Source organism: Pipra filicauda, unplaced genomic scaffold (assembly GCF_003945595.2).
Source record: "Pipra filicauda isolate LSUMZ 115617 unplaced genomic scaffold, ASM394559v2 scaffold344_size1527164_pilon, whole genome shotgun sequence".
NCBI classification, from domain to species: domain Eukaryota; kingdom Metazoa; phylum Chordata; class Aves; order Passeriformes; family Pipridae; genus Pipra; species Pipra filicauda.
This window is the reverse complement of record NW_024104470.1, coordinates 344437-365954: the sequence shown is the minus strand read 5'-3', so window position 1 is coordinate 365954 and position 21518 is coordinate 344437. Positions and strand designations below refer to the sequence as shown.

General features: G+C 42.5%; 1 protein-coding gene across 4 annotated transcripts; it reads right to left on the bottom strand.

Moving 5' to 3' along the window:
* Positions 1-1235: 1235 nt before the first annotated feature.
* CANX (calnexin) lies at positions 1236-20720 on the bottom strand. Of its 4 annotated transcripts, none has more exons than XM_027724035.2 (15): positions 20063-20207; positions 12758-12946; positions 12222-12295; positions 11638-11696; positions 11274-11415; positions 9892-9973; positions 8291-8483; positions 7252-7441; positions 6400-6513; positions 5754-5910; positions 5226-5441; positions 4696-4815; positions 4454-4592; positions 4220-4311; positions 1236-3626 (listed from the first exon to the last, which is right to left on the bottom strand). In XM_027724035.2, exons 1-15 carry the CDS (start codon positions 20189-20191, stop codon positions 3573-3575), a joined length of 1950 nt encoding a protein of 649 aa, XP_027579836.2. In that variant the 5' UTR covers positions 20192-20207; the 3' UTR covers positions 1236-3572. The 4 variants fall into 4 exon arrangements, with proteins under 4 accessions (XP_027579836.2, XP_027579837.2, XP_027579838.2 ...); XM_027724036.2 differs by lacking the exon at positions 20063-20207 and adding an exon at positions 20669-20720 and having other exon boundaries at positions 2554-3626; XM_027724037.2 differs by lacking the exon at positions 20063-20207 and adding an exon at positions 20576-20594 and having other exon boundaries at positions 2554-3626.
* Positions 20721-21518: the final 798 nt, after the last annotated feature.

Genomic DNA, 21518 nt, shown 5'->3' with positions numbered 1-21518 from the left:
GGTGGGGGTGATCGGGGGCGGGGCCCGGCGCCTTTAAAAGGCACAGGCAGGGAAGGGGCGGGGCGGCCGCGGCGCAGCCAATCAGGGGCGGCGTGAGGCGGAGCCAGCGGTGATTGACAGAGAGAGCGGCGTGGAGCGGAGCCCGCCCCGTCCCGTCCCGGCGAGTTCAGGGTCCCGGTGTCCCGGGATAAGCCTTCTCCAAACAGGGTTCTGCACTGCAGAACCTCCGCTTTCGGGTCAAACTGCGAGCTTGCCCGGCGCAGGAGGAGCAGAGTCACCGTTCACCTCACCGTCACCCGATGCACCTTTGCTAATTACACAAAGAAAGCCAAACGGATTTCAGTTTCTTTATTGATTAGTTTTTACATTTTTTTTTTCAAGTCGCCATCTACAAGTACCTGTTTGAAAGGGACATGAAATCACAGTCCTTGTTCAGCAACACTAAAAAAAAAAAAGTAAACCAAAAAAAACCCTTTTTGAAACCACAAGGCAAGAAGTGGCATTTACCACCGGTTTGGGATGCGGAGAGTGGGCACCAGACCCAGGGATATACCCACAGCCTCACAGGAGGAGTTGAGCTTGTGAGGAAGGAGTAAGGAAGGAGAGACAACCACGGAAACATACAACTACAAGCAGTCAGCACTAGCAAGAAGCCCTCCTCGGGCCCTGGAGTCAATCTTATAAACAGACCTTCAAAATGCACTTGAGAGGTCACAGCCTCAAGCTGTGACAATTCACTATTCACCAGCCCCAGCAAGGTCAGATCACATCCAGACACGCTTTGGGAAGGGTTAGTTGGTTAGATATTAAGCTGCATCCTTAATATCAACTCCCTGACCAAGCATCAGCTCCAGGAGAAAAACTGTTCCCAGCCCTTCTGCTGCCTCGTGTTCTTCAGAGCCCATGGGTTTTGGTTTTATTTTCCACCTCTGTCTAACACCCCCCCCTCATCCTCAGACACAGCACATTAAGTTCAGCATCCTTTTCAAGAGCTGCCACCCTTGGGTGCACAGACACAAAAAGCCCAAATACACCTTCAAGTCTTTGTAACACTTCCAAACCCAGTTTAAGGTGGAGCTTCACTACTTTAGAACACACAGTTATGCTTTAAAAGCACTCAGGATAAGCAGATAACTAATTTTTCCTCCAAGACTTTAAAAATAAGAGCAATCCTGAGGTCAAACTGAGGCACCCAAGCCAGAAAGCAAGATAAAAAGTAACTTGAGTTGTCTATCCATTTTGGAAAGTCTTCATTTATTGTAGTGATTATTTAAAGCATACACTAAGGTATCAAAAAAAGCCATAACATGCAGACAGGAGACTTTTTCAGGAGATTTAGCAGAAGCAAATGTAGATTTACAATTAGATTTAATATAATACTATTTAAAAGCTGATAGCAGATCTCAAGTTCACTTTTGATGCTTTGAAAGAACATGTATGCACATGGGTCGTTTGGGAGTTTAAGGCAATTTGCATATTAAGATAAAAAACCATTAGATTAATAGATTTTTATGTTGTGCTCAAAATGTTAGCTGAATTGAAACCATTTACACATACTTCATCTCAAAGGACTGAGAGTCATAAATAGCAGCTGCTCCTTGATAAAAATACAGTCCTGAGAACAAGCCAGTAGCAATGCTTAAGTTATGACATCTTCCATGTCAGAGTATAAGCTATATTTGCAATAAGGAGCAGTATTTACCAGGTGTTCAACAGGCAAAGGCATTCTAAACATGCAACAGCTCCCAACAAAGTCTGAAATTACTTCCAGTATCTTGCTTACAATAGTTTATTTGCACACTGCAGAAAGATCAAGAAATCCTGCTATGCATTTGTGATCACTAGTATTTCAAACACAACAACCAAGGGATACAACATAAGGACAGGCAGCAAGAAGTGTTTTACAAAAAAAAAAAAAAAACAAACCAAAAAACCCAAACCAAAAACAAGAGTCTTTTAGTAATTGGTTAGACTGTTTGCAAGGTAATTGGAACACTCTTCCCTCCCCAGCCCCTGGGAATTATTCCCTACACTATACCTATCCTATGACCAAACAACACTGGAGTGTTTAAATTCAGTGCAAGAAGAGTAATTTTAGGACATTTAATTTCACTCTAAACAAAGGCAAAAGTTTATCTATATAGACATCCAAACGCCAACATATTTGGTACAGTGTAATGAATTACATCCATTTCACCTTCAGAGGTAATGCTCTTGTAGTGCTCACCTGCATTCCACAAAAAAAAGTGTTTGAAACAGTATAATGTGGTAGACTCAACGCTTTAAAAAAATTTATTCAGCTGGAATTGGAACTCCCTAACATTCACAATATAATTTAGAATGCACTTGTTACATGAAGAGCAGATAAAGGACTTAAACAGTTTCACATACCAGTTAAGATATTCCACATGCTCCTTCCCCACCTACAATACTGACATCTTGGTTGTGTTTTTTTTTCTTTTTCTTTTTCCTTAACAAATACTCAGTTCAACTTGTGTACCTGCCTACCTCCCCCATTTCTACAGTAGACATACAGTGACAACAGTGAGAGGATATGGGACACTGTTTTATTCAGTGTTTGGACCCTGGAAAGGAGTAGGCCTAGCTATGAAATCGAGCTTGACAATGAGCTGAACATGAAGTGCTTCAGCAACTGAGGCAGAGCTGCTCTCAGGAAGAGGTGTAGAGAGGAAAGAATCGGTGGCTGAGCAGAGGGGAAAGGGGGAAGTAGCCTAACCACACCTCCCCCCAAACCCTCAGCTTCACAAAAAGAGCTCAAGAACAAACAAAATCGGTTATCTGCAAGGTCTGCAGGATGAAATGCCACATTAACATGACCCACTCCAAATCCCAGATCGTTTGTCAACCCTTAACAGGGCTTTAGCCATGCACAGTATCATATGCTATAGACTGTCTAACCCCCTCCTTCCACCCCTTCTTCCTCTTTCCCCTCCCCCCAAAAGAATGAAGTTCATTAATTACAGTTTCACTACTTGTTTCCCCATACATCCCCCCTAGTTTTTTCTTTTGAGGGTAGAGGGGTTGTCATAGACATTGATAACTTTTCTTTAAACAATTACCAAATTTTAAGGGATATAAAGACATCGGTGCATTTAGGAATTTACATATTTGTAAAAAAACCTAGTTATAAAACTGCATTATCACCTAGCACTTTCAAGATTCATTGTTATATTTCACTAATTAATATATTAAATTAAGCCAAGGTTTGAGACTGGAAAAATTCTACCAATCTACTTAAAAACAGAAAAAAATATTTAAAACCAAAAATGAAAAGGTTAGTTATGTTACATTCCAAAATCCACAGCCCATTATATTAAATGCATTCTTTCTACAGGAATGATGCTCTTTAAAACAGATGATTGCAAATATTTTACTGCTAGACACTCCATTACATTGGATAGTGTGACTGGAACCTGTGGATGGTGAAATCTTGAGGTTTGTCCAAGTTTCAATGTAAGGTGTCCAAGGTCCTCTCCCAGAACCATGTTTCAAAACAAAAGAAAAAAGAAACAAAACAAAAAAAATCACAGATCAAGTTCTTATGACTTTTTTCAATCTTTCCTTGGCTTTCTGTTTCTGGGTGATCTATTCACAGTTTCCTCCTCCTGCAAGAAAGTAATTTGTGTAAATATTGAAATAAAACCTAAGATTATCTTTAATAACCATTTTGTGAAGATCTACAAAGAATAATCTACTTTCACTTCTACATTAGGATTTACTTTTTGAAAGGACCTACTGCTGTAACCACTTTGTGGCAAACAGCCAAGTCCTTGTTTTCACAGTGGATGTACACTGTTTGCTGGGAGCACTCAGCAGCTTCTGCTGATGGGAGAATCCTTTAACTTCAACACTCCACCCATTTTTAAGTCAGCCATTATGTCAGTGGGGAGCACTAAAAGGTCACATCCTGGCTGCACACAGAGCTGAATAAGCCTTTTGCCTCAAGAAGATGCAGTTCATGCAGTCCCACTCCTCTGTCAAGGCAGGCTCTACACAGTGCCTTTAGCAAAGTGCCCAGCTCTGCTCAAGTTGGCCACAGCAATTCCTATTCTGCAGGGTCATATAAGTTTTCCAAAGTTTGGTAGTGGGAGGCAGCATCATATGAGCCAAGTTAACTCTTAACACTGTCGTAAGGTCTGTTCTACATAAACTAAGGAAAAAATTGCACAAGTTTCCCTCAAAGATCAAGCACTCTAACCTCTGATGCACGTTTCCGGTCATCATCCTCCTCCTCTTCCTCCTCCTCTTGACTAGCATTTCCTGGATCAGCATCACCTTTCTGCTTTTCTTCTAAGGGAAATAAAAAAAAAAAAGAAGTTATTCTCACTTCTGACCTATCTTCAGTTCACCATTGCCTTTACTCCATGTCTGCCAATCCTGCTGGTTTATTCTGTCAGGGAGAATACTATTCAAGATTATCTAGTTTACCTACCCAGCTTTTCCTCATTTGCTTCCTCCTCCTCCTCTTCCTCTTCTTTTTCCCCTTTGTCTTTTTCTTCCTCTTTCTCATCATCCATCACATCAGGCTGAGGAGCATCAGTTTTTTTGTATTCTGCAGCACTTGGCTGTTTCTAAAAGACAATGTCAAACCCAGGCAATTATTTGTGGCATTAAGGCACATTTTACTGAACCTCTTTTTAAACATGACACTAATTATCAGAGGAAATGCATTACCTTCCCAGAACAGCAGAAAAGGACAACAAGGAACACTGGCAAAGCCACAGTGAGGATGTAGACGACCCAAAGCCAGGGACGCTCTTCAGCAGCTGCCATCATCTGGCCCACAACACCAGGCTGTAAGACAAAAAGAACTGTCAAATTTCATCCCATACAGCAAGTTGTAGCACTTAAGTTTAAGGTACAGAATTTTCAAATACACTTTTCGCAACTTTAAACTTTGTATTTCATACCTCAAAAAAAATTAAAGCTAACCTGCACAAGTACTTTTTTCATGGTTTACAAATTAAGAATCAGGTTAAACAGTCCAATTGTCAGAGCAAAAACTCAAAAGAGAGCAGTGAGTACTCACAGTTACTTATAGCAACCATTACCATACTATAATTAGGAATTAAGGCTCCAATCTGGTTTAGCATAACCCTCAGCCTTGGCACATACAGGTATACACTGACACAGGTTGTGGGAGAGAACAGCAGCAATGCTTCTACTGTTCCACTCAGCAGAACAATTAAACTTTCATCTCTCACCTCTGCAGCACCATCAGCTGCCTTTTTCAGTCCCCATCCATCATTGGCCCAATCATCAGCCACAGCTCTTTCAGTACAGATGATAAAGTTGTCAAAAAAGATGTCAGATGTCATGGACCATAACTCAAGTCCTACAGCAGTGAAGGGAGTCATCTTGAAAGGTTCCAAGTCTTCAAAAAAATCTGGGTTTGGGATCTTCCTAGGTTTCCATATACCCTAGGAAAGACAAAAGACATTCTGCCTCACCTAACAGAAAACAACTTTTAGTTCTCAGCCCATTTTGAATGGAGAGAAATAACAATCCTTTGCACTTAATTACAATGTCTATGGGTGCAACTTAGCAGGTTTTGGAAACCCATATAAAGAAGTGAAGTCTGTTAAGAAAGGATTTTGAATCTGTCCACTTGAAACACAGTGCAATTATAACAGCATTTGAATTCTTAATTACACCTGCTGAATCTAAATCATGCTGCTTTTTGTCAGAGAAATGCTGCATTGGCCACCAGTTTATGCAAGGAAAACACCAACCTGATAGTTCACGTTATCAATCATAGGAGGCTTCCATTTGCCTTTGTAGTTTGGATTGTCAATCATTGGGCGCTGCCAGGTACCACAGCCAGGAGCTGCCTCACATTTAGGATTTGCAATCTGAGGTGCCTCCCATTCACCATCCATATCTTCATCCCTGCAAAGGAAAATTCAGTTTTGAAGTCCACCCCTTGCCTTCATACAGCATAAAACTTAGGCAAGTCCTGGGAAAATTAATACTCCTAACATAAAATGGAGATACCGAAACTTTGTATAGCACAGGTCTGTAGATAAATATACTGCATAAGGAAGAAGGATTTTAATGACTAACTGAAGCACAGAGGTTCAACAAAAGCCAGTCCCTGAGCACAGACTGTCCCACTGCCCCTTCTAAGTAGGTACAACTGCAAGATGAACATCCCTGCCCTGTTCATTCTGCTTCAAATCACAAAAGAGTTGAAAAATGCAGAGGTGAATGTAGGACAAAACTCCTCAAACCAACTCTGCCTTCTTCTTTTGAAGCAAAACAGCCTGAATTGGCAACTTCATTAGCAAGTGGCAATGAACCAGCTATTCTTATACTCGTAAAAGTCAGTACCAAAGCCATGAAATATTTGCTGTCGCTTGCAATAGGCAGTAAACTTACCAATCTTCAGGCTTCTCAGCATCAGGGTCTGCTACATATTCTGGCTCATCATCCAGCCAGCCCTCTGGTTTCACAGCGTTTTCATCTGCGATCTTTGCAGGAGCATCCTCATCCCTGGAGAGCAGAACAGTATGTATTAACACACACAGCACATAAGAGCTCTTAACCCCAAGGCATGATTCTACAGACTCTGAACAAGCCCACTGAGGTAGACAGCCAGCCACCTTCACTTCTGTCAGGGTAACACCATGATCTCGGAAAGGAATTGCCTTGCAATCTGTTGCTTATACACATGCCTCATGGCACATCATAGTGCCCACTGCAAGGTAATACTAATTTTTTAAAAGCCAATCTAGAAAGAGCATATTACAGCAAATCCCATATCTTGGCAGTCACTGCAAACACACACTTGAACTTGAAACTGAATCTGTCATTCACAAAGCACTGGCTCAAAGACAGAAAGCCAGGATCAGTTTCTGATTTAGGGAATCAGATTTTTCAGTCACTTTTAAACTAAGGCATTACACAAACAACTACAAACAGCTTTCAGTTACACCTTCTGCAGCTCATCTTTGGATCTCATACGGATGAAAGCAACAGCTAGCATAGGTGTTTCTGTAAAATCTTTGTCTGTGGCCAACAGAATAACAAGAGCACTAAACAGAAACTCCCAGAGGATGTGGAACCTGTCTGCCTTTGTCTACCAAAGCACTGCTAAGATGCCTAAACTGACTGTATTTTGATTACAAGGACAAGACTCAAAACCTCCTGTAAGACATCTGAGAGAAACTTTGATCAGGACCAAATTATCAGGCTAAGGACTCCCTCAATTCCACCCCTCTATCAGCTTACCAGTCATCTGGTTTAACAGCATCTGGGTCTGGGATTTTTGGTCTCTCATCCCAGTCCTCGGGCTTCTGGTCATTTGGGTCCTCAATCTCTCGGGGTGGATTCACAGGAGGAGACATATCATTTAGCAAATTTCCACTGTTGACAACCGTTTGATCAACCAGTATCTCAAAACTATTATCAGGATTCAAGACTATAAGGAAAAAAGTTGTTGTAGTCATTCCATATATGATACAAAGTATGAGTCATAAAGCATCACTCATCCTCACTGTACAATCCAAGCTACCACCCACCCAACAACTGCTTTAAAGAACTGTTAAGGACCTTTCTCCTTATGCCAAAGTATAACTAGTGGTGATGTACCACATCTCACCTTGTGAGAAAGCAGACTCATGGCAGGAGTCCTACTTTAGACATGCTATAAGCACAGAGAGGTTTGTAGTGTGTTTTAGCAGTTACCACAAGTTGACTTTGGCACAGTAAGTATTGCTTTAGTAGTAACAATGTATATATTCACATTCTACTCAAGACTAAGACTTTCTACTACTGACTAACAAGATTTTAATCTCACTACTTTATTCAGCAGGAAAAGCTAACGTACTCCCTGAAAGATTTTAGTCAGAGCTAATATAGCAGACACTATTTCAGGAACCCCTGAGTTTGTCTGGTACTACAAAAGCAGCAAAAGGAACAACACTCTGCCTCTAAATCTAAAGCACACTGTACCCCAAGTTACTCTAGGGCAGCATTCAGGTAGTTCATAAATGCTGATGATTATTTCAGGTAACTGCTCTGAAATTCAGTTCTCCTTTAAGTATTAAGTTCAAGGTCTCATGACCTTTCTTATATGAAACCAGACCTCCTCTAAGTATGAAATAAGCCTTTGTAGAGATGCCCAGTTTTTGCATTTGAAGCTTTCAAGTGGTTTTTAGTTGTATGGTGCACTGCCACAAACACTCAGTTGTTTATCTGGCTTACTTTATGAGCTTTTGATTCAGGAAACGTTGGAGTTATTAACATGCACGTTTAACAGTCACCATACCTAGAGTATAAAGATGAGTCTTCTTATCAGTGAAGTAACTCTTCAGGTCTGCATCTGGACGCTTTGCATGTTTCTCCTCATATTTGCCAGTCTTTGGGTTTTTGTGCCGGAAGATGAAGTGCAATTTATAGTCCTCTCCACATTTGTCAGGGCCAAACATTATTGTATATGGAGTTTTGTCATGGAACTGGTCCTTTAAAAACGATGCAAAATTCATCATTTTGAAATACAACTTAGGTCATTGCCTGGCATAAGAACTCCTCTCGTTAGAAGTTATTCTGCAACTTGCATATCAAGCCCCACACTAAAGCTTGTATTCCTCACATAAGCCTCTAGAAAAAACACCAGAATTATCCCAGCTACTTCATTTTGCATCTTTGGTCTGCCCTTTTCACATGGAAAACACCAGCTATATAAGTGTTATCAGAAAGATTAGTGTGACAACCACAATGTTTAAGTATATCTCTATATTACAATAAAGTATTTTAAGAGCTATCAACATAGAAGTATCAGTTACTGGCAATAAAGAATGAGTAGCTAGTCCAGCCAGTTTCTTTCACACAAAGTGATAAGCAGCACTAAAAGTGAGGCCAAGTTGAATTTATGAGCTGAGGTACTGTCTCAATCTGATATCTAACTGGATATAATCATTTCACCATTGAACACTGACTGCAAGTCTTTGTTCTTGTTAATGTTATTTTAAAATTCAACGCACGTACAAAACTGATTGGGCAGCCAAGAAATCTTCTGGGTGTTTGTGGCTGTTTTGGATTTTTTTTAATCTCTTTTTGGAATCTCTATTAATAATACAACTCCAATGAGACTGCAGAAGGAAAGAAGAAGGATGGGTAACAAGCCATAAAAGGTACGTCCTATAAAGTCTAGGAAGAAGGCAAAAGAAAACCCACAGGCTACAAAAACCTGTGCAAGGTGACCCAGCAGTTCAGCTTTGTCTGAAGAGGCACTTCAAGGGAAGTGTATGATTGAGAGGACAGAAAACAATTCTTAAGCCTTAGGGTTGTATCACAGTCTCTTCCATCAACCACAATTTTAAGACAATGCATTCAAGGGTCATTTATGAAACAAATAGTTCTATATAGGTCATGTGTGCAGCTGAACATGTGAGATTGTATCCAGTCCAACTTCTCAAGACACAGTAACTCACATGGGTTCACATGTCAAAGACAAGGCAAAAATGCAAGGTATAGTTCTAGTTATCTGCATTAGTCTGTTTTAGAAGATGAAACATGGAATCTTCCTTCTGTGCTGAGCTTCCTGAAGAGATTTCTCCTCATACACGGGCTACTCTCCTAAGCACTTTTCCCTTGATCCTACAGCCCAGGGAAATCTGAAGTGCTGCAGAGTTTGGCAAAGGTCTGCAACTGCTCAGCTACCAGGGAACTCCAGAGTTTCCACTCAAGGGGCCATTACATTTCAGTATTTATCCTCTCCAACTGGAAACACCGGGAAAACGCTCAGTGCAAAGTACTTTGGCAATCAGGCCCCACTGCCTTCACTCAAGAGGTTTCTTCAGGAAGAAGCAAAATGAAAAAAAAAACATTTCTTTCACAGCTAATACTCAAAGTAGTAACATTACTCACCAGGTTCAGCTCCGGGGTTTTTGAAAGCAATTTCACATAGGCCCCACCACATTCTATTCCATTTTGGAAGTTTACCTCATACCTAATTTTAGTTTTGGATAGAAAGGGGAGAGAACATGTTATACAGGAGGAAAAATTACTTTTGTAATACACAATTACAATTTTTAGGTACAAATTAAGAGCAAGGCTGTTCTGGTTTTGTTTGTTTTAAATCACTTGCCCAGTGAATATTAAAAATACACACTACACTCTAAGGACTGAGAAAATATTCACAAGGGCCTCAGAAAAAGTAAAAACTGAAGATTTAGAAGACTTAACCTGACAGAAAAGATTAAAGAAATTGAGTGTTGGTCTAGAAGATTATGATCTATAAATAGAAAGAAGGAAGAAAAAGCTTTCCAATATATAAGACACTGCAATAGAGATTGAGGTGAGACAATTATTTTGCCCACAACTACCATGGCAGACAGACAACTCCATCTGCAAGACTACCAAAGGAAAAACAACTAGGTCCTAGGAGAAGCCCCTTTAGGGTTATAAGCATACATCAGAACATTTAGGGATGCCAAGGAGCCTGAAGAAAGGCAAAACATCTCTGTCAGGAATAGGCTACGTATGCTTGACCCTCTCTCAATGCCAGCAGCTGGAATGGATGACCACTGGGATTTATTTTTATCCTTGTATTTTGAGGCAAAACTAAACAGTCATGCAAAGCAAAGTGACCAACTCATTATCTTGTGCAAATATTAATTAGTTTACTCTTTGTTTAAAACTGATAAAGTCGATAACAATCCATAATTCAACTGTTCTCACTGAATTATTTTTTCCCCTGACTTGCTGGTCTACCACACATCCAAGTAGATTCTTCTACAAGGGTTGTGGCCTAACAGAGCTACATAAGCTGTTCATTTTCCAGCAAATGAATGAAGACAGAGGAAGGAAGAAACAAGTGCATCTTTACCCCTATGTCCACTCCACCTCAGAAACAGGGGGCAGTTTACTGCATAATAAAGTGCACTGACCTACATACAGACCAGCTTTCGTTCAAAAGGACAAGGACTTCCACTATTAGCAGTACAAAAGTCAGTTGCCTGACCTTGTTACTACAATTAAACCAAGTGAACTGAAGCCTTAAGACAGGTTACCAAGTCTAGAGTACACAGATTTCTTCCTTTTTCATGTTCAGAAAGAACCATGCTGTTCCCAACTTTCCCCTTTGGGAATCTGGGTTACTATTCTCCTCTTATTTAAATATTATAATAGGTTACAGCATCTTGTGTCATGTAGACCCGCAATCAACAACAGCTCATTTATGGAATTAACCTTAGCCTGCTGTCCTGTCATTCTGGAAACAAGAGAACACCAAGTTATCCTTTACTTACTGTATAATAAGGGGTTTGGTATCAAACACAAATGGCTTTGAAAGTTTGGATGAAATCGCGTGATGCTTGGCTCGGGTTACCAGTACAAGCCCTTTGTCTCCTGGAAGCTTAGTGTCCTTCATGTCTTGGACTTCCCATTTACCTGGGGAGAAATTAACCCAAGGTTACCGGTTTCTAAAATCCCCAAGTGGATCATTTGTCTAAATTAGAACTTCATATTGTTAGCCAGGTATATAAATACTCCTTCCATTTTCTCCAATGAATATTTTAGTTGGGAAACAGAAAAGAAAGCCTTGCACCTCTTCTTCAGATATGACAAACGACTTCGGAAACATTTATCATCCAAAACCTGGATTTAACTCACCATCATATTTTGCAATCTCATCATCCGTATCATCTTTCTTGGCTCTGGAAAGGATCCATCTAGAAGACAGACATCCAGTGGTTGAAAACTCATCCTTTCCCCCTTACACACACAAAAAACCTGCCCTTAAGATAAGACATCCCTTGCTGTCCTATGACTACACCCCAGTGTCTTGATCTCCCATGGAGCTCTACTCCCAAGCCTGCAAACTTTTCTGCATTTGCCACTTCCCTCCCCCAAAGCAGGATCATGGCCTCCTGAGAGAGTATCCCACTCTTGTTCAAAAAAGTAAAAACAGTACCTCACCATCCACACATTTACCTGAGGAAAGTAAAAGTCAGATGAGGATTAAACCATTACACTTGTATGTCTCACCTGCCCCTTGTTATTAGAGCTTAAGGAAATACTGGTTTAGTTCAGCACTTTAACAGCCATCCTCAAGAAGGCACTGCTGTAAATCCTCACCAACCAGGGCCCTTTGATTCAGTTTTGAATAACACCACCTCTACAGAGAGGGTTTCATTGCCTTTCACCAAGACTTTAAGTTGTTTGCTGTACTGAATCATCCTTCAGATTATACTCACCCATCCAGAGTTCCTTTATCAAACGACTCCGCAAAATACACTTCACCAGTTGGGACTGGGGGCCTGTAGGTAACCTATTAGAAAAGAGGGGCACTTATGCACCTTTCAAGATAAATTCCCTTCAGAAATACAGGCACATAAAGCTCACATTCCTCCTCTACACTCAAGTACAGCTCTCCTGGATGCCCTTGCAACATAAATACAGAAGTTACATAAATATTGCTGCTTGTGCCAAGCTGTAGTGCTCTTGCCTTCAATTAAAAATCAAGTATATACCTAGCTGGGAATATTAGTGTTAACTCCTGATAATCACATCACACATTCCAAGGTTAGATCTAAGTCTCCTGGAAGAATCTGAGGGACATGAGAATAGAAACAAAGCACCCAAGCTTAAATCCAAGTCCTACTCCCAGATAACATCTTTAATAACATCACAACATATTAAAGGTTAGCAAAGTAAAGACGACTCTGATCAGACCCACATTAACCTCAACACAAGCAGTAATTTAACTTTTAAAAAAAGTTTCATGCCAAACCTTTGGAGCTGGAGGAGGACTGCTTGTTTCAGATTTTGACTCTTCTACCTCCTCAATGCCATCGTCCAAGTCATCCTCGATATCAACTACATCATCAGCATCGTTGTCTTCATCCATATCATGTGCCTGGGCAGCAAGGATCCCAAGAGCTAGCAGGGTCACATACAGTAGCCATTTCAGCTCCATGGTCTGGATAAAGAAGAGAAGGCAGAGAGGTCAAGCCAGCACTGCACACAGAACGACGTGTTGCTTCTCAGTACAAACCCAAGCATCCAAGGCAACAGGTGAAGTGCCTTGTCGTGCCATGGAAAGAAAAGCACAAACTTACCTTTTCAGCCCTGTTATTTACTGCATCTGGCTGGCTGAGACAGCTCTAAAAGCTGGAGAGGAATACAACATAAAGCTAAGTATTTAATACAAAACAGATGTTAACTGAGTGGAGAAACATGCTGCAGAACTGTCATCATTTTGCTCTTAAGCTGTCACAAGCAGGACAGCAGACATATACACACCACCACAACTTATGTGGCTCCAAAAGCCTAAGGAGAAAACCTATTTAAAGGACTTTAAATGCAGCATGCAGAAACTGAAGTTTTCATTCAGTTCAGAAATTGAAATTCAATTTTCTAGTTCTTCCAAGCAGAGAGTAACCCATGGAGTAATCAATCCTCATCTCCTGTTCAATATATATTTTTGTCCTTTCAATTGGTGAACTCTGGTGTTTTCAATCACCAACCCCCTTCCCTAGGCTTTATTCTGGAATTATTGCCAACAGTCATAGATAGTACTGGTAGATGTCTATAAGCAGTTGAGGCTACTGAGGCAGACCCAGGAGAAACAGACGGTTGATTCAATTCCCTTCTTTCAATCTCTAATTTAACAAGATGACCAAAGAATAGCTCTTAACCAAGGCTTAACAGAATTGAAATATGACACTTAAATTAATTCATAAGGTGCTCCTAAAACATCTGTCACACCTAAAACATGGTAGAGGTTGGCAAGCCATAGCTTAAAATACCTTGTAAGTAAAATTGGTTTCCATTTGACTTTCTCGCTAGAAAAAATATAAGATTACTGCACCTTTAGGTTGATACAGAAGGCAACACTTCTAGAGTGCTGCTCAGTTTTATTTGACCAAAGAAACTACAACCTCACCTTTTCTCCTTTATGCCTTATTCCAAATTTTTCTTCCAAAATCAAAGTTGTAACTGACACTAATTCTTTTTGAAAGCAAGTATAAAACCAAACATCCCCTCCTTCCCTTACACTCCTGCCTCAGGCTGTAGCCCTGCAGACTTACAAACATAACTCAAGCAGAGTTAACAGTGCCTGTAGGGGCCTAAGATCCTGCTCGAAAACAAACTTTCAACTTTTCGAAGCATGTTTAGGCAACTAAAAGAATTTACAGACTTAAAGGCTTATCAGCACTACCCGATACTCCAAAATTACACTGCATACCAGATCTACCATTCTCAGACTATTCTTTAACTTACTTCTAATGACAGAGGGGATGTTTCATAAGTACAACAGAAACTGTATTTTAAAGACTTGTGCTGAGGTCATGTCCAGTTTGTCACTACAGCAACACACAATTGCAGCCAGTTTTCCAACAATAGCGATGGCCTTGAGGATTATTGTCCAAATGCATGTGCACAGACCTCCCCCCTCAGCTCAGGCAACTGCACCCAAACACCTCTGAGCCAAAAGGACAATCGTTCCAGAAGGAGTAGCTGACAAAAACTTTCAAGGGCTGTTATATACAGCAAGACTTGTTTTTTTTAGTGCAGCGTACAGCCAAAACTGAACACAGTTTCAGACCCCTTAGCAGTCTGTATCTCTTGTTACTAGTGTAGAAATCACAACACAAAACCAAAGCATGAAAACAGTCAAGAAACCATTGGTACCCTCAAAGATTCAAGTTCTTCTTGTACAGATAAGATGTTCTCTGAATAAACTTATGCCCACCGGCACAAAACCAATACAGAAAACATGAGCCTGAAATTTCATCTGACAAAGTGATCTTTAGAGGTCTGGGTGTGCCCTGCGTGACTGAAGCAAGAACAGATGAGATGGTACAAGGAAGGACACCTTTCCAAGGAAGGGGTTCCACTTTGTCTTACCTTACCAATAGGGCATCACCAAGTGCTTTTGGAATAGAGCCAAATTCAGGAAAACTATACCCCAAGTTTTATAACTTCTTTCAAATTATATTATGCAGACAGAATGAGCACTTTATGATTTGGAAAGTGATACGAGGAAGTCACACTCTAAAAGTGAGCCAATTCTCTCCTCTCCTTCTAAAAGAGAGGAGTTTCTGCACCCCTCCTCCCAACCTTGTGCAAAGGGTATTAATGGTTTAGCATGCAAGTAATCCCTTAAGCAATCTCACCACCAGCCAACCAGCAATAAAGTTTTGGTGAAAGAATTAAATCATCCCCCACAACTTTCCTGCCAGTACTGACTCCATATTTAATAATTACCTACCTCACAATCCCCCCCAACTACAACCCTTTGTAAATATTTACCAAAGTCCATTTGCTGCTGACAAATGATTGCACCCAAGTGGCAAAGCTGCATGGCCTCATATTGCAAGGCTGCTCCAGAAATTCTTCTGTCAAAGCATTCTAGTGGAACCAGACAATTCTGCCAGTGACCACACAGCAGAGGCAGAAGCTTTGGCACTGCACATCTGTACTCCTGATAAAGCCACAGTATCTACCCTGCAAGTCTACATTTATCAGTTAATGTTCTGTCCAAATTTGAGGCCTCACCAACCCTCACTTCAAGGGAGAAGTACTGTCTGATCAAGTTTCCAAGCACGCTTAGTTCTTTCTCACTGCCCCCCAAAAAAATAAGGCTAAAAAAGCCTAAAGAGAAGCTAATCCAGTTCCATGTCCTTACCTCTTTATAATCATTGGCAAGCAGTAGTCACAGATTTATATTCCTACAGAAAGATGCTTAGGACATTTCCTACACATTAAATCAGTCCCAAATTCGACATAAGCTACCATTCATACACCTTGAGTACAGGCTGGTAGCTTCTTCTGCAACTGCCTGTTACCATGCCAAGCTCTTTATTCTGTTTAACCTGTAACAATACACAAACTGACTGAATTATAAAGAAATAAAAGACACCATGTTCTCAGAAGAGCAATCTAAGAGAAGCACACATTTTCGATATTTAAAAAGCTACTTCTATCCATAATGGATGTACTGCTACAGGAGGAAATTTCAAATTCACTTCACAAAACCCTTAGGGACACAACATAAACACAATTATGCCTTAGTAAATTAGGTTATTCCTAAATAGAAGAGGAGGGGAGTGGGAGAGAGAAGAAATTCAGGTTTTATACAAAACAGGCATAAATCAAATTTTAGTGGAGCTTTAAGTTGCTGGCAACTACAGGTGTTCAATTAGTCACCTAAAATGTAGTCTGAACCTTCAGACACCCAGCAACCTACTCTATTATGATCAGACTTCTCCCTTGAAGAAGTGTCCAATTTCCAAGCAAGTACCATTGTTAACCATTTTTTAGTCTGCCTGCACTCCCCTTCTTCAACTTTAACTGCACAGTATTTCTGAAGGTTGGTGTATTTCTGATCATGCAATTGCCGAGAGCCATTAACAAAGGAACACTTTCATAATAGGCGAGAGCTTCTGACGTCTCCATTCTACTTCAGTGCAACCCTCCCTTTCACCATAACAACGTTTCAAGCCAGAGATGACTAAAACTCCATCTCCTTTTTTTTAAATCTGGTCTTCAGACACTTACAGACACTGGCACACCACTGAGACCGAAGGGAAAACTACCGCAGGGTAATCCCAAAGTACAAATCAGGAAGAGAGTTCAAGACTGCCAGGGCTACAGATCACTTGTCTTCCCTCTGTGCCCACCCACAGCCAGCTTCTAAACCAGAAAACCTAAGAGTTGATAGTTAAGCTGTTCACCTGACTGTCAAAAGGCTGAGGTATTTTCCCCTGGAATTTACAGGACCTATAGCAGAGCACTGAAAAGAGACACTTGGAAGAGCTGCACTACGGACTTTACAAAGTCAAAATGAAACCAAATCGGAGATTCAGAGAGAGAATCAGCTTCTTGCCCCAAAAGTGGCACTCTCAACACGTGGCTAAGGGATTGCTACCTTTCAAGTTCAAGGCTTTCAAGAAAGTCATGCAGTTTCAGAGACTAATTTTTATTTAGAATTGCCCTTTCTCTGGGCATAAAGGGAAAAGTTCTTCTCAGTTATTGGCATGACACTGGAAACACTTGGCTCATACAGCAAACAGTTGTCACCATTCTCTCTAACATATACATGTCCCATGGACAGAGAGTGAAAGGGCTCACAAAAAAGATGTTCAAGTCCTCTGCTATCATACTTCCAGAACATACTATTTAGTAACTTCCCTGTCAGGTCAAACAGAGCCTGAAAAACCAGTTTAATCATCTCCTTGGTTACTAATCTATTTCAGCGGTTCATCAAGCCAGTTCTTAACACAGCATATTTCAGAATATATAACTACATTTGAATGGCTACTGGCTATGTAGTTTACTACTTACTTATTTTTTAAAAGAATTAACAGTCACATTAAATGGGTCTTACTAAAAATAAGTCACTATGAACTACACCTCTGCAATTTAACTGGATGAGCATCAGTGGTTTCTATTTCAGCAGCATCTGAAGTCTCAGCTGAGTGACTTAAGCATGGGAAGAGCAAATTCTGCTAGCAAAGTCCTGTGTTCCAAACACTGGATTTCAGTGTGGTATTTACAGCAGAAGCACACCAGTAAAAACAAGCACAATGCATTCTCATACAAAGCAAGAATTAGGGAAGAAAAAGTTAAAGACACAAAAGTGAAGAAATTTCATCACAACACACAAAAAAAAAATGCAAAGAGACAAGAACAGAAAGGCTGAGACACAGATACCCTTTTTCCCTCTCAAATGAGTTTTCTGTGGTTTCTGAGTAAAGGCTTGGTTACCCTACTTGGTAGTGCACTAGTTTCTTAAAGTCAGAACTACTGAAGAGCAGAGGAAATCTCTTGTACAGCTCACAATCTCTCTGCCTTCCACATCCTGCCTCCTCTGCGGTGCCAGGGTAACTGTTTACACAGCCTCATGATGAACCAGCAGCTGGTTTAAGATGGCTCGAAGTCCTTCTGCCCTGTTATTTTAACCCTGTATCAATACCCCAGGCCAACCCAGCAAAAGCAAAGAGCTGTAGCAGTACAAGTGGAAGGAGCATGAGATAAAGCAGCCAAGGATAAAGGAAACAAAGCTGTTGGCAGCAGAGTCAGCTTAATGCCACAGTTTCAAGCACAGGCCTGTCACCTGCACCTGCCTGACCTGTCTTTGGGCAGACTTGGGGGATGGACACACAGCAAAGCTGAACAACTGTGAGGTCAAACACTGTATTAACTCCCAGTATTGCACCTACCACCCCTCTAAAGGGGGGGGGTATAACAAAATTATGTTCATATATATGCAGCAATTCGTATGATGCAGACAATACTTTTCCCCCTTATATATTCAGTTCTGCAGCCAGACAATTTCCAGCATTGTGAAGATTCTGCCTTTAGCATTGTAACTCAATGAACAGCAGACAAGACTAAAGCAAAACCACCTTGCTTACAAGGGCCCAGAGGCCAGAGCTTTCTGTAGGAGTGGTTTGCTCCCCTTCCCCCACTTTTTTTTTTTTTATGGAGAGGGTGGCTTGGATACACTGCTACATGAGGAAAAAAGGTCTTCTGGAAAGGATTAGCCAAACCTCTCTTGGAGAGCCCCACAGAAAAAGCTGCCTCTTGTTTGGGTTGTAAGGAGCACAAACCAGGCAAGGGATTAGGTGTGAAAAGGGACAACAACAAGGCTTGCTTTTAATAGGCATTTCAAATATGCCAGTTTCTAAAAATAATGTACAACAGTGCGGGTACAGTACAGGAGCAAACAGCAGATACTGTTTGTCAGCACAGATATCCTTCCAGCAGAACTGGAAGTCCTTGGAGGGTGAAGACACAGCCGTGAGGCTTTTTGACCATAAAACAGATGGGCTGCTAGGAAAATTGTATTAGGTGGGGGAAGATCTGGAGGCACCCCAAGATCTTTCAGACCATCAAGCCTAGAAATCAATTCAAGTTTGCCCTGCTACAGAATTGATTCCAGCAAGAACAGGCTGCCACCATGATTACTACCAGAGGCAGAAATTGAAAGGCCAGAAAAGGAAGTGAAGGGCAGGGCTAAGTACAAATCACAGGGAATTCTCAGTAAAGGATTTATTCATTTACTGAGGGGGAAGTGCTGCAGCACACCAAATGCCAGAGTAATCTGATGGAAGTTGGAAACTTTGTTACTATTTCGAATTAGATTCCTTTCCTAGGAGGGTATTTGATCCCAAGAAACAGTGTACACCTTACAAACAGCTTGTGACGGTGCCTGTGAATTGCACAAATATCTTCTTCAAAATGTTATTTTTTTAAAACTAGAAATACTAAGACTTAATACAAACACGAAGTTTTATTCAAAGCTTTTCCTAGTTTTATTAAGTGTTTTGGACAAGCCCATCTAATATGGCCAAATCCACAGTAAGGTGGTCTTTTAAGTCAAGTGCATCAGCATGAAACTAGAGTAACACATTTCAACCTATATTTAACCAGTATTTTATCTGCATTACCTCATACATTATTATAGTTCCGCTATCTCCTTGCAGTATTTTAGCAACAACCAAAACCACAATGGGTAATTTTGTTCCACAAAACCTGTGCGCTAACTATGCTTGCTTGACGACGTTAAGTAAACACGCTGCATTTAGAAATGCATTACATGCCTAGAGACCAGTTTTCGTACATCTAACATACTCTACATAAGTTTCAGAAAGACTTTTCCACAATGCTCTGCAGAAACGCTGTAGCATTAATTATGTTAACACTCATCATATTAAAGTCTGGATCTTTAATATTACTATTACCATTAATACATGTCTGTTTCCCCTCACAACCAAATCACCTGCAGCATTTCTCTTTCTGCAGCCTAGAAAGTTCTTAACCACAAATCTGCATGTGAAAGTTCACTCTCTAGAATCAGAACAGGCAAGAAAGCAGTGGGCTGTACATGCTTTAATTCAAAGGTCTGGGGGCTTTTTGTTTTAAAAGCACACAACACAGTCTTCAGCCAGAAATGAGAACTGAGGTGTCATTTATATACTATTTTGAAGACACTCCACACGAACAATATTTGGGTGGCAAAAATTAAACTGCACATTGTAAGTCCCTCAGATTCTCAATTCTCAGACCTTCCTTGTCTGCACCTCACCTGTTGGCCTCCAGCTCTGCGTCCCGAGCTCACCCTTTCCAGAGGCTTCTCCTTCCCCTCGCTCAGCCCGAGCCAGGCCCCACGACACGCTCCGCACCCACCTCCTCTCCTCCCTCTGCGGGGCTTCATAGGGAGCACGTTCGGGCGGCTCACGGCTATTTTTGACATTAGAATACGCAGCCAGACCTAACCCAGACCACATCCAGCCCACATCCACCTCCCACCCTCGGCCCCAGGCCGCTCCCGCCCCAGCACCCCCGGCTCCAACCGCTGCCCGGCCCGGTGCTCACAGAACTTACCAGAAGAGCCGCCGCTCCCCCCGGGCCGCCCCGAGCCCTGCGGGTGCCGAGCGGGACCCGCTGCAGCCCCGCGCCCGCCCCCGCCCGCAGGAGCCTCGCCCCGACCCCCGGGGGTTTCCACCGACCCCGCACGGGCCGCCCGCCGCCCCCCGTGGGGCCCAGCCGCGCTCCGCCTCACGCCCCCCGACAGGCCCGGCTGCCCCGCCGCCCTCACCCCGCGGGCGAGCCCCTTCGCCGCTCCCCCGCCCCGATGTCCCGGAGCCGCGGTGGCTGTGGAGGGAGAGGACGGACGGACGGACACACTCACCCCTCGCCACCCCGGCCTCCGCCACCGCCCCCGGGCTCCCCTCGCCTCCGTCACGTGCCCGCGCGCCCGCCGCCCGCCTCTCTGCCGCGCGTCGACCCCGCCCCCGCCCCACCGCGGTCCGCCCCTCCCATTGGCGGGCGGCGCGCGCGCCCGCCCCCCTGGCCGCGGGTCCCGCACTCTGATTGGTCGTCGACAACGCCGCTCAGCGACCGGCCCGCCCCAAAACACGCCCCCAACGGCGCTGCCCTTCGTGGAGCGCTGCTATTGGCTGGCGACGGTGCAGGAAGTGCTGCGCGATTGGGTGGCTGCTGGGAGGCCGTTGAGAGGTGGGCGGGGTCTCAACGAGTCTGGGTCCAGAGGCGCTGCGGTGGCGGACGGCACGTTGAGGGCGGTAGGGGGCGGTAAGGGGAGGTCGGGGGCGGGGCCAGCACCATCTCACGCCCCGCCCACCGCCGTCACGGCCCTCACCCGCCTCACACGACACCCTCCTGTTAAACTGCAAAGCTGTCTTTATGTCTTCTCGTTCTTTAGCTCTTTAAAAAAGGGGGTTTGGGTTTTCCTGCCTATTCAGAAAATTCGGTGTGCCCAGTCTTTTTTTCGCTCAATTACAAGCTGAGAGTTCAATAAAATGGTGAACACGTGCTCCAATGGGTTTGTACCATGGTAGTGCTGCTCAGCAGACCAGAAGCTTTAAGCAGGGCTGTATTTCCAAAATATATTTCTGAGAGGTGAAATACTGTTAAACGCTCAATATTTGTGCAACGAACCAGTACAGAAACACAGAGGAATGCAGGAATAACTGCCCCTGCTGTGCCAAGTGGGATGGAGAGACCAAAGGAGGTGCTGGGTT